The sequence below is a fragment of the Podarcis erhardii genome (genome assembly GCF_964252035.2).
Source record: "Podarcis erhardii genome assembly, chromosome: 5".
NCBI classification, from domain to species: Eukaryota; Metazoa; Chordata; class Lepidosauria; order Squamata; family Lacertidae; genus Podarcis; species Podarcis erhardii.
In genome coordinates, this window is record NC_138509.1 from 23516005 (window position 1) to 23543841 (window position 27837).

Sequence of the window (27837 nt, forward strand, 5' to 3'; positions counted from 1 at the left end):
TTGAACAAGCAGGCAAAATTTGCTTCTACACAATATGCTAGTGTATTGTTTCAGTAGCCTTTCCTTGTATTTTAAAGTGGTAATATATTTATAAGACACTTTAGAAGCTGAATACTTACAGCCAGAGTGACTGCAACACTATTCGGATATTCCAGACATGAGCAAGAGGGGAAACTATGATTAAGTAAAGAATTTTTAATTCCTTCTAGATCTCATGTACTTGAATATCAGGGATTTGGGCATTTTAAATAATAAAATACGTATTAGGAAGAACAATGTTAAATTTCTAAAAAGAAAAGCCTCTGTTCAAAAGGTTGCCACGAAATTATATGCTCATATTTTCAAGCCCCTGTAATTCCAGATGAACAAGGATCCGTAGGCATAAGCTCAACTGCATTGTTGCTTAGAGAGAAGATCTCTATACAGTGGTGCCCCGCAAGACGAATGCCTCGCAAGATGAAAAACCCGCTAGACGAAAGGGTTTTCCGTTTTTCGAGGCGCTTCGCAAGACGAATTTCCCTATGGGCTTGCTTCGCAAGACGAAAACGTCTTGCAAGTCTTGCAAGTTTTTTCCCGTTTCCCCCCCTTTTTCTAAGCCGCTAAGCCACTAAGCCGCTAATAGGGATGCTTCGCAAGACGAAAAAACCGCTAGACGAAGAGACTCGCGGAACGGATTATTTTTGTCTTGCGAGGCACCACTGTATTGGAAGAATCTTTGGGGAAATGCAATCAATACCTTTGTTCTTTTGACTCAGCCTCTTATATAGGGAGGGGAGTACATATATCTGGTTATTCTGAAGTATTATAAGTTAACCACAATAAAATACAGTTTGGGGAGCTTATCAATTGCAACTCCCTTGCTCTAGAGCAGACTTCCTCAACCTCGGCCTTCCAGATGTTTTGAGACTACAATTCCCATCATCCCTGACCACTGGTCCTGCTATCTAGGGATCATGGGAGTTGTAGGCCAAAAAACATCTGGAGGGCTGAGGTTGAGGAAGCCTGCTCTTGAGAATCTCCCAACCACACAGTTGAGCGCTTATTAGGGGCTGCAAGGGGGAGAGGTTATGGTGCAGTTATACTGTTAGTTTTTAAGCTGTATTTAAATGAAACAGTTTAACTGTAGTGCAGTTAAAATCTTGAAAATGTCAAAGGACAGGCACCTGAAACTTGCTATGAATCTTGTTCTCTACACTATAACTGAAAACTGAAATGATCTTAGAGACCATCCAGTGTCAAAGAGGGCTGTGCCTAAAGACAACATTTTATAATTTCCCAAAGAAAATAGCACCACTCATTTATGAAGCTCTATACTTATGAACACCTCCATTTGTTGTTCAAATACACAAAGGCAGAGTCCGGGGGGGGGGGGGGAGAGAGAAGTAGAGCAATAAGACTAAGCTTTTTAAAATAAATAAAAAATACATGTTTGCAGCTGACCCTTCAAACAGGTCATGTGATTCAGAATAAATTCAAGGGGGGAAAGTATACTCAAGCATATCTAACTCTTGGCTTCTTGAGTCAAGGACGTTCTCAGCTTTGAAGTTCCAAACACTTGACTAATGGTGGTGCTTAATCAGTTCGCTCTCTGTATGCAAGCAATTAAGGTGAACCAAATCGGTTGGCAGCTGAGCAGCTATTTCAGTTCCCCACTAATACTTTTAATCAACTACAAATAAACTGCAATTTCAAAGAGAAGCAGGTTGAGATGCTTAATTACGAAATATACTAAATAATTAACACAGGACACTGGCTTCTAACTACAGCATTATCAGTTCCTGATAAGGTCACTGGGAAAGATTTCACCAAAAGTCATGCTCTTATAAAGTCAAAACCACTACAGGAAATTAAAGGCTTGTAGATGTAACTATTGGGATGCGGGTGGCACTGTGGGTTAAACCACAGAGCCTAGGACTTGGCGATCAAAAGGTTGATGGTTCAAATCCCTGCAACGGGGTACGCTCCCGTTGCTCGGTCCCTGCTCCTGCCAACCTAGCAGTTTGAAAGCACGTCAAAGTGCAAGCAGATAAATAGGTACCGCTCCGGCGGGAAGGTAAACGGAGTTTCCATGCGCTGCTCTGGTTCACCAGAAGCGGCTTAGTCATGCTGGCAACATGACCCGGAAGCTGTACGCCGGCTCCCTTGGCGCCGCAACCCTAAAGTCGGTCACGACTTGACCTAACGGTCAGGGGTCCCTTTACCTTTAGATGTAACTATTATTTGGTTTTACTACAACAATCAGATTTTAACTATTACAATATTTTAAATTCCATTTTTGGGAGGAGCGAGGCGGAAGGCAGGATGTAAATTCACATACGCACACCTGAAATAGAAACTTGACATTAATATACATACAGGGAGAGAAAGAGAGATGCAAGGCACACTTTTACATTCTGAACTGCCTGCCATGCCATTATTTTTAATCCTTGCTGCAGAGTTTAAAATAAGCTGTAGAAACCTAAGGAGCAATTAAGTGGACCAGGAAAGAGAAATGTCATGTTAATTTAATTGTTGCATGCAGTTCCTTAAACCAGACAAGAATCCATAATCATAAATGCAAATCCGATCCAGTATTTGCCTTTCAACAAATATAATAGGCAAAAGAAATATCGGTAGGTGATAAATTCATTTAAGAAACCCTTTCAAATAGGATTTTCATAATAGGCTTTCTATACTTCTCTTGCAGACAAGTACAAAATTATGTTGTACAAAATTCAGTGTATAAGACTATGGACAAACCTGCCATTTGCCTCTCTCTACAGTAAATTGTCTCCATGTGAATGCTAACTGCAGAGTTGCTACAAAGCCCTTAACATTTCTGAAAGAGACCACCTCAAATACCAGCTATTCCTATATATAATAAAGTCAGATGCATCTGTGGATTTTGTGGGGCGGGGGTTTCCCACGTGCATAAACTATCCACTACTGCCACCTAGTGTTTGTTGTGAGGTTTCTCTTCCAACTGAAGTTGCTGAATTATTCTTAAAACATGATGCTGTTTCTAGTTTTTAATGAACTGCTGCTGCAACAGTTTTCCAGGGGTCTCTGTGTTACACTGGTACCCATAAACCTTTTGGACTTCAGCCTCAAGCTCTGTCAGCAACTTTTATTACCATGGGAATCACCAAAACAGACAGATAAAAATAGAGATTTCTATCCAATGAAATCATCCTGTTTCTATATCCTGTTTCTGCCTGTGCAATGGAACTTCCCAACTCCTCCCCCTGCATGCACACCAAAGCTGTTCTTGGGGGTTCCCTTTGGAAGAGAGGAGTGTAAGGGGGAGTTCTGTTGCACAAGCTGAAGTCCTTGTGTGACTGGGATGGACTTTGGCTGAAACAACCCAAAGATCACACTTTGTAATGAAGTAATAGTAATTTATACAAATATATGCATTAACACTTAGTTCTGTAACACTGACCAAACACAGTTTCTGTTAGACTGAGGTGTTTTTATCCTGTTGCACCACAACATTGTTTGCTTGGTATAGGGAAGGACATAAAAACTAAACTAATACTTTAAATGGGAACTTGATGGTCTTTCGGGTTTATACACCATAAACATGTTCAATATTTAAATGCTGTAAACAATGCTTATATTAAAAGGTTGCATTTATAACCTGGCCTGCTAATCTTGTAATTCCCAGAAAGGGGTGTGAGACACTTGGCTCCTCCACAAGGTGCCCATTCCTATGGGCTGCAACAGGATGGGCATGTCAAGGCACACAGCTGTACATTTGCCCTTCCATAGGATTCGTCTTCATCTACCAGAAGAATCTATTACCCTTCAACCCTCTGTGAAAAACTAACACAAAGTATTATTAGTTTTTCTACTACTCATTTATACCAAAGCAGTAAGAGTAGGGTGACAGAAAACCACAAGCCCAGTGAACGTAATTGACTCAATCTGACCTTGGGAGCATTTCACCAGACTGGATTGATTCCCTTTAAAACAATGTTATGGAGAGAATGTAGAAGTATAAATAAAATGTATCCCCTTTCACAATAATACACCTGCGGGCCAGATTAATATATTAACATGGCAGCTACCGTCAACTGATTCTCATTCACTCACTCACACATTCATTCATTCATTCATTATACACACACTTTTTTACCTGTAGAATATCTTCACTTTATTAGAGGGTAAGCAGCTAACACACTGTTTGTAGATCTTGTTATCATCTATCTGTAGTTCAAGTCTACATTTTGCACAGCCTGCATAAGTGATCTGAGTAAGAGAAGCAAATATCTGCTCCAGTGATGTTTTATAATCAAAGACAAGTTGTCCATGTGGAGAAGAGGCAAGAGCAAACTTCAACTCTGAGATGCAGGCTTTCACTTGGATCATTCCTATGAAAACATAAAGGAGTTGTCTAGTTTCTTCTGCCGCCAAGAAAACAGGTAAATCTTTATTGCCAACTGAATAATGGTAGCTACTTGCACTATCATGTAAACTAATTTTAATCTTATTCTAATCTTAATCTTAGTCTACAGTAATCCCCACTGAGTTCAGTTGGATTGTCTTTAAGGTATGTTAGATTGCAGCCTAAACAGCTCTTCTTCACTGAACCAAATTAGATCAACAAGGACATAGGGAGTGACACGTGGACCTCTCTTCTCCTAATGGTCCATATACTTCTTGAAAGAGCATTAAACCTATTTCCCTTTGGGTTGGCATTCAATCACCAGGATTGCACAGATGTGGGACAACTCTAATTTAATTAGATACTTGGTATTGTGTGCTCCTTGTTTTATTTTTAATTGCTGTGATTTGCCCCCTCAAAGCTCTTCAGTACAATTTAATAAAGGAGCAAGAGAATCCCACTCGCTTAAAAAGAGGGAGGAAAAAAGAATGAAAATCTTACCAGAACATTTCTCCTCCAAAAGTGCAGCAAGAGTAGTTATACCAATCAGTGATCTGACATCCTTCTGAAACTTCTCTTTGAACTCAATAGCTCTTCTATCATCATCAAAGAGGCACTCCAAAGATGTCCATGGTGTTGTATGCAATTCGAGTTCACCAGAGATAGGACTGTGTTTTACAAATAGGTATTTGAATTCCCATATGTGGTCTAAGAAGAAAATAATAACTCCACTTAGAATTTTAGATTTTAATTCCTTGTTAATAGCCACAGAAAACTTTGGATGGAATAGTGCACTTTCAGAGATGATGAAAAAGAGGAATACCTTCAATGCTGTATGCAAAAAATAAATACACAGCATTTCGAGTGTTTACAAACCAGATAAATTTGCCTAGTTTACACAAACATCTTGCTTGGGAGATGCTATGAGTGGTGGAGGAAGTCACATCAGGACCAACCCATCCTACTCACCAAATGCATCTGTCCCATGTATGAATGTAAAGCAGGGGTGGAGAAGCTGTGGCCCTCCAGATGCTGCTAGACCCCAACTTTCATCAGTCCCAGCCAGCACGGCCAATGACAGGGATGCTAGGAGCTGTAGTCAAGCAACATCTGGAGGGCCACAGGTTCCTCAGCCAATGAAAGTTTGCACAGGGCCAATGCCTTTAGAATCCAAATCACATAGACCAGGGGTCAGCAAACTTTTTCAGCAGGGGACCGGACTATATTTTGAAAAAAACAATAATGAACGAATTCCTATTCCCCAAAAATAACCCAGAGATACAATTTAAATAGAAGCACACATTCTACTCATGTAAAAACACCAGGCAGGCCCCACAAATAACACAGAGATGCATTTTAAATAAAAGGACACATTCTACTCATGCAAAAACATGCTGATTCCCAGACCGTCCGCGGGCTGGATTTAGAAGGTGATTGGGCCGGTTCCAGGCCTTAGTTTGCCTACCCATGACCATAGCTTTTCCCTTTTCTTGAGAGGAATCCTATTTGGAATAAGGGAATTTACCTTAAAAAAAGGAAAAAGTTGACAGCTATGCCAATGACATAGACACATATCATATGGTCAATTCCCACACAGGTCACGTATTGCATAGTTTGCGCTTGCTTCTATTGGATGACTATTTCATTACAATCAAGCTGAGAGAAGGCAACCGCTAAAGGTCTCCTATCCTAGTGTATTCATAGCTGGGAAGAGATTTCAATTTCCTGGCTTACAGATCATGACCAAAACCACTGCACAACATCTCTTTACAATCCTTGCAACAAAAGATAGTGGTATTTCAATTTCAATACATATGAACACTTCTTTATATGCAGAATAAATGTTACTATATCTTCTGAGGAACGTGCTCAAGATTACACTCTCACATAATTAATGTACTTATAATGAAATAATGGCTTGTAAATATATTTATTTCCAACAGAAATGACCTCTATATACTGATCTATTTTCCTATGCTAAGTAGTACTATGAATGACCACGACATGCTGCTCTATGGTGAATCAGTCATAATGCTCAGTTGTCATGACCTACAGCCCTGGTTGGCATGAAGTAAACTCCTGATCCTGGTAGTCTTGATAGGAACATTTAGGATTTTTCAACAGAGATGGATATTTGGACAGTTAAGAACACAAGTCTTATCTTACCTTCCAGATATAGTCCTTTAATGATTAAACACAAATTGTTTGAAATTTCAAATTACTCACAAAACTAACTGTAGACGAAATTGCAAGGTTGAATGACAAAGAAGGGCACATTGCTAGATTTCTTTGCCTTAATTTAACAAAGCAGAGCTTGAAATAAATGCTATAAAAAGCAGTCAGCTATTTAAAGAGCAGAAATCTTAATATTTTTGCACAGGGACACACAAGATGACCCTGCAATATACATGGACATATATCACATAACGATAGGCAGTTTGCTAGTTCTAACATAAGTCAAGACTACTGTGTGAATTTGTGTTGCTTAACACAAAAGCCTTTAACTAGTTAGTAACTATTTGGAAACAAACTGAAACAGTTGCAAAAGTGATTGATATTGCTATTTCAGAAGTAAGAAATCAGCCATATATTTGACAGGCATTTGTATTATACAGTATGAGATAGCCATTTCAAACAAAAAGGAGATTAGGGTCAAATGATAACATACTGTTTGCTCCCTTCTGTTGCCCTATGTCAATGGATTACACAAAGAATTCCACAAATATTGCATTAAACCAAGTAGTGACTTTTTACCTCTTTTCCTTTGAAGCTGAGGACAGTGAGCCGATAGAGCGCCCCATAACACCAAGCCATAATGCTGGTCCTTCATCTGTTCCACTGTTAAAATAATTTTTCTTTTTGTTTCTCCTTTGTAACTGTATGTAGATTCTAAAGATAAAATATTGCAAACGTGATTTATATAGAAGTTGAGGGGGGAGTAGTTGAGGGTGCTGATGTTAAGTCAAGCAGAATTTTGACACCTAAAATTATATGCAAGAGGGGAAAACTAACAATTCAGCTGAACGTGCACCAGGCGAAACCTGGTTAACTACACCATATTAAACAATTATATTTTCAGAAACTATTATGAACCACAATTAGGAAATGGTACAAGTTAATGGTTGATCAACATTTCCTGAAAATCTTTTCCCAAACATTGAGTGACCTGGCCCCATCAAATATATTGTATTTATATGCTGTTTTAGACTACAAGACAATGAACTACTTTTGGTTTTGACCTACCCCCTTTGAACAGCAGATCTCCATGCCAGATCACAAACTATGTACTTTGAAAGTCCCCTTGGTTTTGAAAAGGGATTACTATGTGGAACATGAAGGGATGTTTTTTAAAAAACAAGTCTTTGGGCACATGGAATGAGCCATATAGGACTCTGCATCCTGGACATAAAAGCTTCCTTTCAAACAGGATGAAAATTCATTAACAAGCAGCAACTCTTTTATGTGTGATGCTACATATATAAATGCAATCAATCCATGAATCAATCAATAACCTGTTTCCAAAATGAACAAAATTGAAAACAGGTATTACGGTGAATACTTTGAGTAAACCCTTAATCAGTTTCAGAAGGCATTTCTTTCAGAATGTCAGCAATATCTGTGCATTCTGAGGATCTCACTTTTGGAACAAGGAAGGTGCTACATAGATTAAAAAGATGAACTGGTGAAAGGAACATGCTATTATTTTTGCCCTCTGAGAATGCCAGGTAATAGCTCTCCCATCATACACTCATTTTAGGAAATCTAGACCTATCGTCAATTCTTATCTCTGTTATTAATCATTAATAATGAAGAATCTGGGACAGAGCACACGGCTCTGTTGTTAGCCATGTGAGCCACCTCACCGAAATCACTGGCTTAGCTTCACTAGTAAGGTATGTTGTTAAATCAGATGGGCTCTCAATACCTAGCAAATGGAAACATTATTTGTAAGAAAGGAAACTTCAGGTAGTCTCATAAATCAAACAATGACCATTTTCTTATCTGTAGTATTTCAGGTACCATGCTCCACCCTTCTTAAGAGGGATCTGCAAAGTCTGTTTAAGTATTTAGTGAGAGGACAGAAAGATGTCACAGAAAAAATATTTGTATTAACATGCTCAGTGGCTGTTTTCTCTCAGACAGGTAAGTTGGAGGGAGGTATCTTTTCAAGGTCTACTCTTAGGTTTTTAAAATCTGTAGCTAGGGAACTACCATGTCCACCTTATTCTTTTCAATCTTAAGATACAGCCCCAGTGAAATATAGGATTAAAAAGTCAACTCACCTGACAGCACAGTGATGTTGATAATTTTCACTATTGTGTGCACCAATCTATCTGGTTTGAGCTGATCTAGTTGAATATGTTGTATATTGTTCAAAGTCTGGGTCTGCCTTTGGGGGAGAGCTTGAAGATAGGCTTGCTTGGAAGACACATATGCCAGCAAATCCTGGAGAATATTAACATCCACTATATGCGAGACTAGAAAAGAACATATATAAATTTTTTAAAATATCTCTAATTTTGGGGCAGGGGGGCTGTATGTTTCACCTATGGTAATCCCAGACCAAAATATCACTTGCAAGCATAACTAGCAATGTTCTTAACTTAATTCAGAAATAATAATTTAAAAATTATGTACTACTTAATGCCAAAATAAGCTTCTAAGCAGTTAGAAATAAATTTAAAAGATATATATTCAATGCAAATACAATCTCAGAAGTGATAGTTAACTAAGTTTTACTGAGGGTAAGCCCATTGAAATTAATGGACCTTAGTCATGTTCATCAATTTCAGCGGCTCTACTGAGTAAAACTTAGTTTAATACCACTCAGAAGGCACTCATAAAGGCACAATTTGTACATCAGGGTAAAACATAGTTTTGTTCCTCTCCACTAACCAGCTTGTTGTATCCAAGCTTATACCATAGCTTGTTTCATCCAAACAAACCTTGATTAGTAAACCAAACACAAACCTTGATAACACCATGGCTTGTTTGCTGTGGAACAAATCATGATTCTCCAGGGATCATGGTTTGCTGCTACTGCTGGCTAGAGGGAAGGAATGAAAGAGCCTTCTGCACATCTGCCATGTGGTTTACCATGATGTGTGAATGCTGCCACTGTGATTCATGTGTTTAAAAAAGGCATTTATCTCATGAGTATGGTGTGTTTATTCAGGATTTTTTTTTATCACATTGGCCCTGTTCAATTTCTTTCTACGAGAGCATCCTCAGCTCTTCTCAGCAGCAGACAGAAATTGATGCTCAATCATATCACCTGCACCCATGCCTTCCCTGAACCTAATGTCTGAACCTAGATTGAAATTCAGGTTGATATTGGGATACAGAAGTATTATTGGGGACAGCAGGATAGTGAAGAAAGTAAGTGGACAAGCATATAACATGCACGTTTCATGTAGAAAAATGTTTGATTGAGCCATAGGTATGCCACACACATTCTAGTGCTCCTCATGCATTAAATATTTGGATTAAATTTGTCTGAAGGGTATGAACTTTAGTAAAAGAAGTGATATTGTCAGGGAACTGCCATCAGAACAGGGGCGAGAAACAGAGGGGCAGTTGTGTTACAGGGAGCCTCCGAAAATCTTGCGAAGCAGTTCCTCTTCCGGTGATGAGGAAAGCCCCACCTCCAATGGGGAAGAGGTGAAAGGACCAGAGGATGCTGGTGGGAGCCTCAGTACCGCTCCTGGCCAAGCCGGCCAGGAAGGAAGCATGCCCCTTCCGTCACCCACCCTGCGCAGAAGTCTAAAGTGCAAAGAAGGAAGGAAATGGCTGGGCGTAATGAGACTTTTATGTTGGGGGAGGTCCAGGAAACAAGCACTCCCGGATTCTGCTAGCGATTGAGGTAGACATGAACTTGTGGCTCTGTACTGTAAATGGTTTGTACTAAAATAAAACCTGTAAAAGACAGGTCTAAGTCCTGCCTAGTTACTCACGAGCAACCACCACTGCCATCTGACAGATATTATGCAACCATTTCAAGAAAGTTTGGGAAACACTAGATTTAAATTATTAAGGAAATCATGAATTGGGACAAGAGTTCACTGTATGCAAAGTATTAAAGCTCACATTTGTTCTGATTAATAGTCGAGCAGCTTCCAAGATTCAATAACCGACTAGTGAACGTTGACTGCAGCAATATTTCCCCATTCCAGCGATTCTCATTTATAATCACATCTGCAATTAAGAGAAGAAACCTCAGTCCAGGTCACCGGGGGGCGGACAACGATGACACAGACATATCCCACTTCAAATCTACAAACTGGACTAGCCCCTGTTCAAAAACTGAAAGCCACCACCAAGTTGTTCAAGCTTTGCATGACTTTTTATATATTTAGTCTGTATGAATTGGGCAAAGATATGGTAATATTAAAAGTCCAGCTTTGAATCCAAATTTTGGCTTCAAAACACATTGTGGAGAACCCTTCACAACTGCCAGTTTCTGTTAGGGCGACAGCAAATACAGTTCTGATGGGAAAAAAGAATGATTTTTCAAAGTTGAGTCTTCGGAGATAGCATAAGAGTTTTGCCAAGCCTCCAATCCATGTTTTTATGAATTGAGCCACCAACTGTTTTCTTTCTCCTCCATCATTGTGGCAAACACTGATCAGCACTTGACCTTCAAACAAAAATCAGAAACTCACTTCAAACCCTGACTTTGGAGGGCAAACACTAAATGCTTTTCAATTCCAGTGCAACAGCAAATCATGCTTATCGTTAAGCTGCAAACTGACAGTGATGCCACAAGCGAAGGAAGGAGAAGTGAGTGCAAAGTTTGTTTCTGATCATCCAAACTGAGCAGATGCATGTTGAGAAAAGAAAAATCCCTTATTTAATTGTGTTCCAATTCAGTTGCTGCCTTGAATTGAGGCAGTATTAAAAACAAATGTGGGGAGCGGAGGGTAATAGATTATGCATTGTCATGATATTGTTTGATAGAGGTTTCTTGGATGTTCCAAATAGCTAGGAAGCATTAATTGTAGGGTGGAGCTGGAGAGCAACTCCTCTACCACATCTCTATAGCTGTAGTGTAATTTTTATAAATGTGCTTACAATAGGGAATGTGTTTCAGGAGACACTTAACATTGTACCCGAGACTCAGCGAGACCATCGACCACTTCGCTATCTAAAATACTTCCTATGGAAAATGTCATAAATGAACTGATAAGCGCCATTTTAACCCTCACCTGTGAACAGTACGATATCGCCAGGAAACATTGTAAGTGACCAAAATGCTGCTGCTCTCCACAATGCAATCTTTCGTTGTACTTCAGACTGGTCAAAAACTACGACTGTGGCTAGGGGGACTCTTGAGGACAATTTAGATCCTGGCTTTGTTTGTATTTCTTTAATATGGCAAGGATGTAGAACTGTGACTAAGACGGTGTATTTCTGACCTTTGCATAAACAGTCTTTAAGCAGGGATGGGTGTTTCAAAACTTTCTTAAACCCTGAAATTCTCAGTTGCTCTATTTGTGGAACTGCACAAACTGGAGAACAAATCAATTTGGCTTTCTTTGATTGCTGTTGGTCTCCAAGTGTCATGTAAGTTGCTGGTGAAATATCTTCAGATGTTTGAGATCTTTTAGAAGAGTGGCTGACTTGAGAACACAATATTCCTTTCTTCCATGGTTCAATATAATGTACCGGTACCTCTTTCTTAGGTTTATCATCAGATGAACACAAATGGTCTGTAGGCATATCAGCATTTTCTTGAAAGCTATTTTCTCTCAAATACGAGTTGCTTTTCACGGTACTATCAAAGTCAAACAGTTCAAGAGAGCTATCTGTATCAGTGATATTTGCACACAAACCACCATTTTCATTTAACTGAATATGCAGTTCTGTGGATGCTTCATCTTCCCTACAATGTCCATCCAATTCTGTTCCACTCGCCTTTGTAGATTTGCTTTGTGTTTCATTTTGTCCTATAGCATGCCCTCCTGAAAGCAGAGCAACTTGGCTTGAAGTCAGAATACTAAGGAATTCAGTGTCTGTTGATACTGGAAGATTTGAATACACATTTAGTGGCTTTCCAGTCTTTGATTCTTTCATTACTAGTGGGAAACATCCCTCCAAGTATTGATTCAAGAGCTGGTAATGAGCACACTGAACATCTGATGGTTTATCATCCTGTCCTATAGACTCCAGACCTCTGCTAAACTTTTCGGTACTAGAAGCCAAGGGAGGAATAGTATGGTGGTTATGCATCTTCCTGGTACCTTCTTCAGCATCTTCAGATTGCTTGCTTGGTTCACCTGTTTTTATATCAGTGAGAGGCTGCTGATGTGGAAGGTGCTTAGCTTCATTGCTGAGTAATTTTACTCTTCCAGCACCAGCTCCACAGTCTGTCAAAATAACATCAGTCAACCCATATTCTTTCCCACCATCTGGGGGGAAGTGATCTTTGGACTGAGCAGTCAATTCTGTATCATCCGGCGTCCGATGATCTACATGTTCAAGACACATACATTTTCTAGTACAAAGTTTAAAAGTGTCCTTAGGAAATGAAAAGTAAAGTTTCCGCCATTTTTCAGCAGTAGAGGCTGAAAACCTCTCTTCTTTAGAAGTCTTTAATGAGGCTGGGAGGCTAGGTGCACCAAAGAAAATATGAATTTGAGGTGCTGCAGACATGCTGTAAGTTCCGGTTTTTGATTATGAAAAAATTTTTAACGTAATAGTTCATTTAACAGTGCTTAAAATGTGACTTATAATCACTCTTCATTTTTCAAACAATTCATTAAAGGGTAGCAATATTAATATTTCATACAAATTACCCAAATAAAAAATTCCATCCTACTGATTTTGGAAGGTGGTTAAGTATCTCTAGTAAAACATTACAAACTGAGATGTATCCTACAACTGAAAGACTTAATAATGGTACAGTTTGTGTTTTAAAGAGCCCAGAAGACTATGGTGTCCAACAGCCATTTCTACCCATGTGACTTTTATGGGATGTTCCTTATTACTTTTTGGTCCCTAGCGAAGAGTCACAGTGAACCTGGGAAACATGCTTCACCAGCATCAGACTTCTTAAGGGATACGGTACTATTGTCTCTAAAACTGAGCTGTGTTTGTTAACTTTCAGTTAAATATCCAGGTTTATTAAAAGGCATGAAGACAAGGAGATGACAACATCACCGATGAAATTTTTCAGTCATGTTTCTATGCTGAAATATTATGATTTTCATATTATTCAAATCTGGATGTTCACTGCTACTTGGCACTTTGGACATCAGCTTCTGCTCACATCTGGCATTTTTCTGAAGTGATGGCAAAACATGCACAATCATGAATGCTTCCACTTGAAATCAGGAGCCCAAGATCTCTGATACGTATTCCAGATTTTTGATCTTCTGTAAAATATTTTTTAAAAACAAGCACAACGCTCAATAAAATTCTTAAGCATTTATTACTTAACACATAAAACAATTATTTATATTCTATTTTCCTTCTTAAAGAGGAACCCAGAGCAGGTTACAATAAGAAACATTTCCCTCTCATTTAATCCATATTCTTAGTTGCCCATCAGAGGTCACCAAATCCTTAGAAAACTATGAGTAGACTCTACATTGTAGCATGACTATATGAGGCATACAATCATAAACACACACACACACACACACTTTATAATCAATCCAGTTCTGGAGCAATATTAAACCTACCCTAACATATTTATTTACTCTCTGCCCTAGTATAGACAAGTGTTTTATTTCAAGTGGAATCTAAAACTGAGATTCCTTTTTTTATGAAATACATTTTTTATTAGATTTCAACTACATTCCAATAATAGCCTCATTATAACAATACCAATTTATAACCCAGCATCAAAGCCAAAAATCAGGAGCAGTTCAGTTTAGGAAGAATCAGAACAAAGGGACACACCAAAAGTGAAAGAGGACTGTGAGATGCAGTGGGCAGGATCAATTGGGTATGGGTGCTTTAGGCACACATTATTTATTGTGGCTTCATGGATCTTATGGATGAGCAACTGTCCACATTACACTTTAAAACAGTTCCAAGTTCAACAGCACAGTGAAGAACATGGGTTGATGACATCCAGCTGAAACAAAAAGAATAACCCAGTATTTATAGGTAATTTATAAAGAGAAAATAATGGCAGGGATGAAGTAGACAGAAGGTAAAAAAAGAGAAATTGAGAACACTATTCAGTGTTGCCTAATCCAAGGCTAAGGTTTTCAAATAACATCTGTAGGATTTAAATGGGTCTGGTAAAAGAAATAGATCAGCCAAGGTCATCATGAACCACAAACTCTGAGAAAGATGCAATACTGCTGGAAAGAGCAGTGCCAAAGCAGAGATTAAAGGTTATGCAGTGTTTGACAAAAGGCATGATGAAACTTTAGGCACTGGCCTACTATCAACAGGATGGAGTTTGCTAACTCTGAGTTGTAGAGTTCAAAAGTGACAGAGGAATGACAAGAGTAAATAATTTGTTTAGGTCAACCCCACAGAGCATAGGTTTGAGACCACTTGTCCCATTTGTTCATTGGTATATTACATTTAACTTATTTCTGTTATAATTTTATCCAGCCCTTCTTCCCATAGGGCAGTGTACACATTGTAAAAAAAAATAAAAAATAAAAAAATTCAATCCATTTAAACATTTAAAACCAATAGCCATATAGAAGTACTATCAGTACAAGAGTTTAAATACACAATGAATTATCATTGGAAGGGATCCCAAGGGTCATCTATCCAAACGCCTGCAATGCAGGAATTGCAACTACAGTGGTACCTCAGGTTAAGAACCACTGAGGTACCACTTTAGCTAATGGGGCCTCCCGCTGCCGCCGCACGATTTCTGTTCTCATCCTGAAGCAAAGTTCTTAATCCGAGGTACCACTGTACATCATACATGACAGATACCCATCCAACCTCTGCTTTGTCTTACCAACAAAGAGAAACTAAAATATACAATTGGGAACTGCAACAAAATGTTGCAGTGTGTAGTACTATTATTCAAGGTTCTAGTCATCCAACAATGTCTCCCTTTGGGATTCTCCATTTCAATTCCTCATCCAACTTTACAATTCTATGATCTCCTCTTGCTTTTGGCCTCCCACACAACATACATGTAGCCTCCTATGGCTCCTGGGCGGCTGAGGGGGCTGTTCCTAACGTTTTCCCCTATTACAAACCTAGGGGTTCCTCTAAACATGCTGATACCTTCTTCTTTCTCAGGAGCACCATTTAGATTACATAGCCATCATAACTCAGCACCTGTGAATACTATTAGTATATATAGCACTTCAATTATTTGTTCATTCCTCCTAACTTAAAGAACTTCCTGAAAGTAGGAAACAAAATACTATAAACAATTTGAGATAGAGCCTCTAGAGCAGTAACAACTCTGGAGAAGCTGTACTGTGCTTGATTCTGGGAGAAATGCATTTCCCCCAAATAGTAGGGTTATCATTATATTGAAGCACTACTTACAGCATACTAACAAAAACAGGAGGAGCTGTACTACACACAGAGAGATATCTACTAAACTACTTTCTGTAAACAGCAGGGAATGTTTCCCACTAAATTAGGTTCCTGCAAAGGTCAATTCAGAAATAGAAGATCACCTAAGTAAAGAAAGCACTCCATGCTTGACCTGACAAAATCATCATAATCTCAGATTTCATTAAAACACACTGGTTTAATTTAATCTCTGATTTAATTTTTAAAAAACAAACCCTTTCAGTGGAGGAACAGGAAAGGGGGAGAAAGAAGAACGCTGGTTTCACTCAGCATTCCTAGAGGTTGATACCACAGATGGGAACAAACTTCTTCAGTGGCAGCACTCCAAATCACTGCTGACAGATGTTCATTCAGACTGCAATCTCTGAATATCAATGCCAAGAGTGTGGGGCTCTCTCTCACATTAGCTACCTGGGCTGAGGTTCATGCAATTCTTGCTATGTAGAAGCAGGCTACAAAAAATTCACCCACTCCCAAGCCATGTCTACTTTCAATGAGATTTTGTATAATCAGAGGGGAACTTTACATTATTTATAGCTTTGCATCTTCTACACAAAGACTGTAGCTAAATCTATACAATAATAAAAAGAAAAACTGTTGCTTTGGAATTAAATGTTTACAATCTGGGGATACAATCTTGCATCTAATGCTATGCTTTTAAACTAGGTGACCACAGCAGAACTAAGTGTGTACAGTGGTACCTTGGTTCTCAAACTTAATCTGCTCTGAGAGTCCGTTCAACTCCCAAAATCATTCAAAAACCAAGGTGCGGCTTCTGATTGGCTGCAGGAGTTTCTTGCACTCAAGCGGAAGCCGCGTTGGACATTTGGCTTCCAAAAAACATTTGCAAACCAGAACACTTACTTCCGGGTTTGCGGCATTCGGGAGCCGATTTATTCAACAATTAAGCCATTCAAGAACCAAGGTACCACTGTATACCTGAATCCAAATAACTGGATTCATCCAAGAGACTGTTGATCCACCTGAGCATCTTGCCCAAAGATGATAAATTTGACACTGCACTATAATTGCCTAGATTAGAAGGAACAATAGTTGGTTTTTAATCAGACCTGCAAGTACTCATTCGTTCAGATTAGCAAGAACAGTTGAGTTTAGAAGTAACATTAAACCACAAGACATAAGAATAAACCACGGTTAATTTAAAACAGGAAACAATGCTTGAACTTGTAGCCATGCAGGAGGAAGAAAGAGGAGGGAGGTGCGTATGAGCTTGATGCTCACAGAAGCTCATTCCCATAATGCTAAGCAATGCTTTGTGTTTCATCTCATGGAGGCCTATGAGGCATTCATTGACCCTTGTTATAAAATCAGAAAGGACAAGTGTCAAGCAGGCACATCATGACACAGACCCAGTCAAGCACCTTGCCCACACCCTCAGCTGAAATCAACCGATATCCATCTAATCACCTGCAACAAGCAGAACCTAAGCTGGCTTTTGGTATAAGGTAAAGGTAAAGGTAAAGGTACCCCTGCCCGTACGGGCCAGTCGTGTCCGACTCTAGGGTTGTGCGCCCATCTCACTTAAGAGGCCGGGGGCTAGCGCTGTCCGGAGACACTTCCGGGTCACGTGGCCAGCGTGACGAAGCTGCTCTGGCGAGCCGGCACCAGCGCAGCACATGGAAACGCCGTTTACCTTCCCGCTGTAAAGCAGTACCTATTTATCTACTTGCACTTAGGGGTGCTTTCGAACTGCTAGGTGGGCAGGAGCTAGCACCGAAAGACGGGAGCTTACCCCGCCGCGAGGATTCGAACCGCCGACCATGCGATCGGCAAGCCCTAGGCACTGAGGTTTTACCCACAGCACCACCCGCGTCCCTGCCTTTTGATATAAACCCCAATATATAGCCAAGCCAGAAACAATGCAAGTTACTTTATCTGAAAAATGCGTTTTTAAGACAGGAATTATTTATGCAGCAATCCTAAAATTATTTGCTCAAATGCTTTTAAAGCCTTAAAGACATTTCACCTCTCATTTGGTTTTAATATCTAATACACAGAAGAATATGGGATAACAATTTTAAAATTATGGAAGAAGAGAATGCTACAGTAAGGCTGTTAATAAATGTCAATTGCCCTACATTTCTCTAGTGACATATGGCAATCAGTTTTTTATATTACATTTAGATGCTGCACTAAAGTAAAAAAGAGAGATAAAACCTGCAACTGACATATACTGGTTAGAACTAAAAGGTACATTTCCATTACCTTTGTTAATTATTACACCATTTCTTAATCTGTTCCATTATAAGTGGCCAATAGAACATTAGCTTTTTATCTCTGAGGTGGTCAGAGTCTTACTGATGGGTCAATGATCTCTTAAAATGTGACTAACTGCATCAGCAAGTTTGAGCTTTGCTACGAGCTGCAACTGATTGTTGTAACGGCTCTTACTACACAATTAGAAGCCATGAAAGAAAAAAAGGGCTTGCACAAGCAACATAACAAGATAGAAAGTATTTTGACACAAAGCACTGCTATACCATCTCTCTCTCTCTCTGTCTCACACACACACTCACTCACACACACGATAATCTGTGTGTGTGTGTGGGGGTGTTCTATTTTGTCTAGCAAATTATCTTTCGGCACAAGACCAAATTAGAGATCAATGTTATAGTTACTTCTTAGCAAAAGAAATAACAGCCTAATTCTATGCAGAGTTAGGCACACCTAAATTTAAGGAGGCCTAACTGGCTGTTAGAGGTTACTTATATAACGCTTACTGTTGTACACAGAAGAACAGCTAGAATGAAAATGTAGTATGTGCACAACCCACACGTTTAAAATCACAATATGAGGACAAGAGAAACACTTAGTATTTCAAGCTGAAAACTACTCAAGGCCTTATTTAAATTTGCATTCGGGGGGGGGGGAAGCAAGTGAGGTGGAAAGAGTACACGTGATTCAGTCTCCAAAATGAATTGATTTCTCCAGCCAAACAAGTGTCCCACCACATGTGCCAGTAAGTGCCAATATCCTGGCAGTCCCTCCAGCACATGAGGAAGGAACTCAATGGCATACGAGCCACCCAATATGGTGTCAGGTACCATTAACATGCTAATACCTCCCTCACATTTGCCAACATAGATTGATGTTTGTCTTGTACCACAAGGTCATCCAATCCTGCTCTTCAAGGGTCAGCTGCAATTCTGTTCCCACCATACAGTGATACCTCAGGTTACATACGCTTCAGGTTACAGACTCCGCTAACCCAGAAATAGTGCTTCAGGATAAGAACAGAAATGGTGCTCTGGTGGCGCGGCGGCAGCAGGAGGCCACATTAGCTAAAGTGGTGCTTCAGGTTAAGAACAGTTTCAGGTTAATAACGGACCTCTGGAACGAATTAAGTACTTAACCTGAGGTACCACTGTATAGTTATGACATCATATATATACTTTTATTCCTAGGCATCAATCATGGGTGTGATTAGGTGCCTTGCAGGTAGTAGCGAAGATATGGACAACCTGGGCTGTCCAATATAAAGGCAGAAACTGAAAACCTTGGGCATTCCAGTTCATGGCTGAAAATTACTGCAGGTGTTCTCAGATCAAGGGATACCAACCTTTTCAGCCACTGACATTTTTGGACACATCGGCACATTTGCAAACTGGAGAAACTGTCATGGGTATCACAAACACACCATAACCTGTCCCTCACTCCCCTCGCCTGAAATAAGACTTCACAATCCAAATTTATAATTACCCCTTTGAAATCATATGTTATTACAACAGTTTCTGCTTTAGTTTCCTGTAAAGGTATATTAGTGACTCACAGGAAACTGGTCAGGAAGAAACAGTTTTGCATTTCCAAGAATTCAATGATGTGGAACACTTGATCTAAAATGTGAATAGACATCTTTGGTACAATCAGAAATATTTACAGTTATACAATGTCAAGTGTTCTTGGTTAAAGTGTAATGCATAGTCAACTTACGCAATGGAAGTACTTTCTACTCAAGATAGATTTGGGACAGAGTTGTGCCCAGATGTGTTTTGGGAACAAACAATGGATAAGGATTACAGCATTTTGAATGTCAAGCCGATTGCTGTACTTGGGGTCATGAAATATTTTGCTCTAACAAAAAATTATTTTCAAATTTTAAGAGATGTTACATCCTTTTTTATTTCCTATGCAGCATGTGTGAACACAGCACATAAACGTCCGTATCTGTACATGCTGCTAAGCTTATGTGCACAGGCTCCTCCCTTAGGAAGCATTTACTGCTTAGTGGCACCAGTTTCATTATGGGGCCAGCTACGTACAAATAAATTGTTTGTAGAGCAAAATACACTGGCTCCAACACCACTATCTAGAGAACAGAGTGCACCCCAAGAATACAGCATGCGGCTAAATGTTCCCTGAGGCAAGTACAGTGGTATCTCGGGTTAAGAACTTAATTCGTTCTGAAGGTCCATTCTTAACCTGAAACTTTTCTTAACCTGAGGTACCACTTTAGCTAATGGGGACTCCCGCTGCCGCCGCACCACCACCATGCAATTTATGTTCTCATCCTGAAACAAAGTTCTTAACCCGAGGTACTATTTCTGGGTTAGCAGAGTCTGTAACCTGAAGCATCTGTAACCTGAAGCATCTGTATCCCGAGGTACCACTGTACTTTCTTGACAGATTTTGTAACACTGTAATCTACATTTACTTGCTTAGCTTTTCTTTTTGCTGACTTCCAAATGTCGGTTGAAGTTCTCACTAGCTATTGACCTCTGAGATCTTCTTAAAATGAACAGGTGTTTTGTTTCAGTCTTTCTGTAACAACTTACTTATGAAAAAAACCCATGCAGAATGTAATTGAGCTTCCCCTAGAATGGTAGCTTAAAGTACTCACTCACATTTAAATGTGAGGCAAATCTATGGAATACAAGGAATAAAGTTGGAATTGTCTGCATTAATAGTTCTGAACAATATTTTAAAAGTTAGCTTGATATGTAGCTAATTTTCTACAATTTTAATTGACAATAAGCTTCATTGAACAGGATGGCTCACTTTAAAGTGAATACAGGCAACTCCCAATTTACATAGGGGTTACTTTCCAGGACACCATACATTTAAGTGAAACCACATATATTTGAAACACCATTGAAAAAGCCTGCAAACACTCCATTTTGCCCCCATCCCGTTTTTGTGATGTTTTTGGTTCACTTCTGGGTTCAACGCGATGTGCATATGAGGAGTTGCACACATATTGAACATGCTTAAAGGTGAAGTTGTCTGTATGTAGGGACAGCATATTTATTTACTTGATTATAGCCTGATTTTCCTCACAGGATGGACCCAAAGTAAGTTACAACTTCATAGAAGAACTCAAAAGTAAATCTATAACCAACATTACCATAAAATTAATATTTTTTATACTGTTTTGAAAATATTTACTAACCCCTCCCCCCCATGTTAGTTTTCCTAAAACAATTCCGATTGAACCAACTGAGTCTTGTGAGCCAGATTAACAACTGAAGTGTCAGAAGAGGTTCTGAGGCTCACAGCCAGTCATCAGCTTAACTTCTGATACTGATGCCATAAGGAGTAAGACCTCACCAAAAGGTGTGAAGCAGGCATTCCCATTTATATTTCAATCTCTATATCTAATTCTAGCCAAGGTTTTGATTGCTTCCAGGCAACCTTTTTATTGAGGGTTCATTTTGATACGTTTGCCAGGTTGGACAATGCTGTGCAAAGCAAACACTATTCTACACTTTCCTGTACCTTTTCCTGTCACCTTCCTTATTGCCGCTGATATTCTTGGAAGTAGGTTTGCTGCACAAGTCTTCCAAATCAGCTTTAATGGTGAAACCTGAATTTGCCAGTATGTGATTTAATCCTACCCACAATCTTGTGACAGTCTTGAAGCATCCCCCCCCCCGACTCACCTCACAGAAAGTTGAATACAATTCAGTAGTCACTGCAGCTTAACTCAGATCAATTCACAGGATCATACTGCTAAATCTTTTTCAAAAAGGCATTTTCACTGTAAACAAAAAATAATGAACTCGGTTATCTACTTGCTTGTTATCGGCATGTGAATGTTAGCAGTTTCAACAAAATGTTCTCTGTTTATATAAACAGTTCTGCTAATTTTAACTAGGAAAGAAACCAGTCTGCCACTACTGACTTTGGGCTGTTTCTAGCTCAAATGCCACTTATCTATAAGACATTTGGAATCAGCAAGATGTTGATTTCTGGAGCTGTTTAATTTTAAGGAAAAAAGAATACATTATGTAGCCCTTCTGAGACATTTTTTACCATTCAAGTATTCCTTGCTTTGGGTGACCCCTCATCTATGACACAACTGTGAAAACTAGCAATGTTATTTTCCAAGATGCAAAAGACCAGAACTACTTTTTAAAAAAGAGTCAGCTATCATAACGCTTTAAATTCTTCATTGGGTGGGCAGGTGGATGGGACAAATGCATACTTAAGGCTGGCAGATTGAATATTCAGTGTAGGGTGGGGGAACCAGCATATCCATGTGCATGCCAGTACCTGGCAGCCCTGCTGACCTTGAGGCCTGTGAGTTTCCTCAGGCCTGGGAAGGGGAGCAAAACACCAGCTGGGGATGAAATGTTAAGTTACTCAAAAGCCAGAGAGAGAGAATCTGTTGGCACATAGTGGGGCCCTCGTCGTATGAGAGACAAAGAGGAAGAGAGTGGGTTGCCGTGAGTAAAATACAGTGGTACCTCGGGTTAAGAACTTAATTTGTTCTGGAGGTCCGTTCTTAACCTGAAACTGTTCTTAACCTGAGGTACCATTTTAGCTAATGGGGCCTCCAGCTGCTGCTGCGTGATTTCTGTTCTCATCCTGAAGCAAAGTTCTTAACCCGAGGTACTATTTCTGGGTTAGCAGTCTGTAACCTGTAGTGTCTGTAACCCAAGGTACCACTGTATGGGTTGGGAACAATACCGTTGGTTGTTTAATCAGTTTAAATGTTGTGCTTGTTTTTACATACACATTTAGTTAAACTTAAAATGTTACTTTTTGTTGCTATAGTTTTGCTTGTTTAACTTATGATAGCACTGTTTATTGGTCCTGTTTATAATATTTTGTAATTTTTCTATATTGTTTTTACCATTTATTTTTATTACTTTGTTCCCCACAGTGGGATTGAAAACATACAACTAAGAGTGGGCTATAAATACTGTAAATAAAAATATAAATAACTAAATAACCCACACACCATCAGGAAACCTAGTAATAAGAGAACTAAGCAGATGGATCTTCTACACAGGCAGCATTACAGAAGAAAGAAAATGAATTCTAGGGGCTTATGGAGCTTAGCAGCTACTCACACAACAACCAGCTGTACCAATAAGCAAGTAAACAACTTGCTTCTTTATCTTGGTTAATAGAAAAACCCTGTCTCAGCTACAGTTATCAAGTGCAATATTGTGCTGGTAAACTGTGCTCCAAAATTATCAACTCCCATTTTTTTTGCAGAGAATAGTCAGTAGTTTTAACTGGAATTCAGCAAGCATCACAAGTAATAGTGCCTTTTAATATTTGCTTGAAGATACCAAATGACTCTGTACACACTCCAAAAATATATACTTCAATTACATTTTAATACATATGTTCCAAAGGCCAGAACTAAAATCTAGTCAGTGCAGATAAGCAGAAGCAGATCCCTGGTTTTCATTAAGGATTGCTGCCATCTGAGGACTATTGCCTGCCTGCATACCATGTCCTTGAACTAGGGAGTCCTGTTGCAGTGACATCAGCACATAGTTAAAGTTAACTATGATTGCCCTTCTAATCATGGCTTGTGGTGGGTTCACAAACTATGCTTAAAACAAACCATGGGGGGTAGGGGGCAATGTCCCTTTGCAAACCATGTCCCATTATGTCTGCAACAGGTTGAGATGGTAGAAAAAGAAGCAGTTTAGTTATTCAGTTTTGTTGTTATAGCAGCTCTCGCCTTTAAACCCCCTGTGATCCTTTAGGTGAAAAGATACATTTTACAAAGTTTTTCTTGCTTGGGATTTGCAAGATGACTCATGGTGGAAGATGTGGTTTACTCATGCTTCAGTCAAATTGGCTTCTCTCATAAACACAGACTTGATTTGAAGATGCTTCCTCTGCAGAATCTACATGCCTTTAAGAACTCCCCACTGAACTATGGAAAGTCGCTCTTACAGTGGAGAATATATAACGGTCAAGAAATAAAACCATAGTGAGAGTGAGGCATCTAATCATAAGCCTGCATTTTTATCAAAGCTTCTATATATTTCAATCAAGGCTTGTATTTAAAAATGAGCTTAAAAAAAGGATTTTCAAATGTTTCATGCCAGGCAAAAGACCAGCTGCCTAAAAGAACCTTGGCAAGATGTTTTTCCTCCTAAGACAAGAAGGGCCCCATTGATTTATAGTAGAAAAACAATTCTCAAAGTCATAAAAAGGGAGAATTACATATGCTGCCCCAAGGCTGAGAAAACACCATTAGGAATGGGGAAGATAATACCAATGTGCCTCCCAGTAAAATGAGCCAGATCTTCTTTCTAAGGTTAAAAGGCCAGGAGCAATGGGGAGAAACATTTAGCTGGAAAGAGAACATTTTTGGGGGAAGTCTTTTTCTAAAGCTGTTTCTTAAACTAAGAGAGTTAAAAAAGGTTAAAATGTGTTAAATGTTGGAAAGGCAACTGGCTTGGCAGAAGAAGCAGCTTCTTCCTATTTTATTTTGAGGCTGGAGAGGAGGGGGAAAGGGGGAGGTGCAAACTGAAGAGGCTTCTTTTAAAAGCTGTGTTTTATTGAGTTCCTTCCTTTTCACTTTGAGAAGCTTTATTCTTTTAAGAGGCTACCTATGATAAATGTATGAAATATATTAGCTTAAATATATTGGCTTAAATGTAATTATGCAAAGGATTTAAGGAATGCTAGATTCTTATTTCATATGGTTGTAAGAGTTGTATTTATCCTGAAATTAAGTCAGCCACCAGCCTAGCCCCCCTGCCGGACAGAGGACGCCATCCGGGCAGTCTTGATATATGGTTGTCAGGCATTTGTTTAGAAACATTAAATGAAGGAAATCTTTCAATGTTGATGTGAAACTCAAGATCCTTGACATCTGTTGAACATAAAAATGTAAGATTAAACATCTGTTTTAGAAGGCAATAGGGCAAGAAGGGCAAGAGGTGAGCTGGTAATTAAGATTCCATGTAAGATATATTATTACTTATATGTCATATATATAGCTCTTTGTCTCCCTTATAAGGGCAAGGAAATGGGTGTATCTTTTGTGGGTGTATCTTTTGTGATTGGCTCTAGCAAACAGCCAATAGGAATTTCAACCAGGCTGATTGGACAAAGGCAGCCACAGGAGGAGCAAAGGGGGCTGGATTAAGGGAATATAAGTGCTGGCCAGAATGGCAGGAGGCCAGGCCAGAGCTTGGTAACCACGTACCACTGAGCCTCTTATTTATTTGTCTGACAAATAAATTACTATTTTAATTTCTCTATTGCTGCGTTGAATATTTCATTCCAGCTAAGCGTTAACCACAAGCAGGGTGCTACAAGAGAAGACTTTGTCAGAACCAGGCAATAGGAAGCTCCCTTTCATCTGGAAAATGTATGCAACACTCTTAAATCAACACATAACCAGAAAGTTGTAATGCCAAAAACTCCAGTTAGCATAACACAAAAAGAAAAATGTGTGTACTCCAACAACTCAGTCCAAAACACTCTTGAAGACAAATACTAAAAGGGCAAAGCAGCTACTTGCTTATATAACTGGCTCGGCCACATTATGGTTTGCATCAACCTATAGCAAGTAACATTATTTCAAAGGAGATTATTATGCATTGCACAAAAATATGGCCATTCATGCATCATTGCACTTCTATAGTTGTATAGTGCCTGAATATTTTACATGAATTGGTGGAATGTAAATGTGGTTATAAAAGGAAAGTAAGATGTACCTTTTGTCACATAAGTTACTGACACATAAAACTGCACCCTAATATTTGTCAGTGGGAACTGCCAACATAATGTAACTTACATAACAAAATGGAGAACAGTAAACAACAAACTATAAAAACTCCAGCCATTAAATCACCCTGAACAAATCATCCCACTCCTCTTTCTACATACCAAGAGACAACTATACTTACTTTTTGAAATACAAGGCAATAGTCTAAGGATGCTACAGCCAACGTGTTTTTATTAATATAGCCTCAAAAGTATTTCCCATTGCTAAAAAGGTTATTTGTTTTTCATAAAATTGGTTAGAACAATCTCCCTACAATCATAAACTAATTTAAATGCACACTGTTCTTTCCACTTCATATGTATTCCCAGCCCTGTAACCTTAGTTGATGTTGCAATACCCAGGCACCTGATAAAGAACTTTAAGGAAAAATATTTATGTAAAAGGCCATAGCAAGCAAGAATCAGAAAGGGAGTACAGAGTGCATGAAACCAGTTTATGCTAGCACACAGATCATATAGGCAACACAAGTTTAATGCAAGGGCAGTGTTTCAAACTGCCAGGTTCAACATGTTGAGATTGATATTATGAGCTAAAATATAGGCCTGTAAAAGTCAGGGCTAAAGTATTTTATAATGGTCTAATGTTTACACATTACCCAATTGACAGACCTTTATTATAAATATTGTAAGAAAAACTAGTGCAGTGCTGATGGAGTTAGATTTGGAGAACTAAATTTAAATCCCACGGGTCAATTCTCTGGTTATGGCCAAGTTATTATTTCTCAAACTCTGGGACATGTGCATAAAATGTAGGTCTTTCAGAACCATGGTTATATGGTCCTGGCAGCTGCTCCAGTCACCAGTTTAGATGCTGCATTCAGTTATAGTTTCAGAGTCACCTTCAAAGATAGGATGTCACAGTAGTCCAAGTGGGAGATAACCTTACACACACACAGGGCTGTGTGCACAGTACAGCCTGCCATTGATAGAATTGATGTAAATAAGGCATCATTCTTATCTCCAATGTGGGCTACATTTTGCAGAACTGATATGGTGTCTCACACAGGAAACAATATTAAATTATATGGCAAACTCAAGAAATGTGGTTAATTCCAGTTACCCAGTGAACCAAAGCAGTCACACATTCCTGCTTTTCCCAGGAAATGTGCTACGAATGGATGAAACACTCCTGGCAGCTTTCATGTTGACATCACTGAATAGGGCACTACTTCTAGAGTTTGCTGGTGGAAAGCAAATTACCTGATTGAAGAGTTACTTATTTCCCTTGGAACATTCCTTGTGCTGTTATTGTTTCAGTCTAACAGCAGGCTGGTAGGCTTCACCCTGTCCACTAGTAGGTGCCTCAGTCTGAAAATTGAAGCTCTTCCTATATTTGAACCACACATGAGACAGGAGGATTCCAGTTTGCTGTTTCACGGCTAGATCCCTTCCTTTCAAGTCTTGGCAAGCAAACTCTAGCTAAGTCAGCAGTTGGAAGGTCCAGGAGGCTGGCAAAAATTACTTACTGTCATTGCCCTCCCCAGCATCTCTCTTTTTTTCTGTTTGTCTTCTCTGGAAGAGAAACGAGAAAGCCAGCTGTAAATTATCTAACCTAGTGAGACAATCTTTCTATTTCAACTGTATTTAAGCCAGGCTGCTAAGGCTCCTTGGCAGACAAAAAGAGCGGCACCAGCAGCTGGAACTTTATTGTATATTAACTTTCTTTTTGTTTTTCTCTATGCTTGCTGAATTATTGATTTCATTTTCTTTGAATTTATTCCTTAAACTGCTTTCTCCACTGACCTCAACCTCTGTGTTTTGTATTTAATAGTAAGTGGATTTTTCTTAACAAAACAAATTCCTTCCAGTAGCACCTTAAAGACCAACTAAGTCAGTTCTTGGTATGAGCTTTCGTGTGCATGCACACTTCTTCAGATACCAAAACAAAACAAATTCCTTCCAGTAGCACCTTAAAGACCAACTAAGTCAGTTCTTGGTATGAGCTTTCGTGTGCATGC

At 39.2% G+C, this 27837-nt stretch overlaps 1 protein-coding gene across 4 annotated transcripts in view; it reads right to left on the reverse strand.

Moving 5' to 3' along the window:
- SHLD2 (shieldin complex subunit 2) overlaps positions 1-27391 on the reverse strand; it is a 29769-nt gene extending 2378 nt beyond the window's left edge. The window contains exons 1-8 of one of the 4 annotated variants that reach the window (XM_081861162.1): positions 27346-27391; positions 21772-21869; positions 11572-13740; positions 10454-10561; positions 8650-8844; positions 7121-7255; positions 4868-5074; positions 4118-4352 (exon numbers count right to left, since the gene is read on the reverse strand). In XM_081861162.1, coding sequence (XP_081717288.1) covers positions 4118-4352; positions 4868-5074; positions 7121-7255; positions 8650-8844; positions 10454-10561; positions 11572-13018 — 2327 coding nt within the window. In that variant the 5' untranslated portion in view covers positions 13019-13740; positions 21772-21869; positions 27346-27391. Of the gene's footprint in view, positions 1-4117; positions 4353-4867; positions 5075-7120; positions 7256-8649; positions 8845-10453; positions 10562-11571; positions 13741-21771; positions 21870-25809; positions 25863-26939 lie in introns of those variants that run through there. The other 3 variants (XM_081861161.1, XM_081861160.1, XM_081861163.1) reach the window with 3 other exon arrangements.
- Positions 27392-27837: the final 446 nt, after the last annotated feature.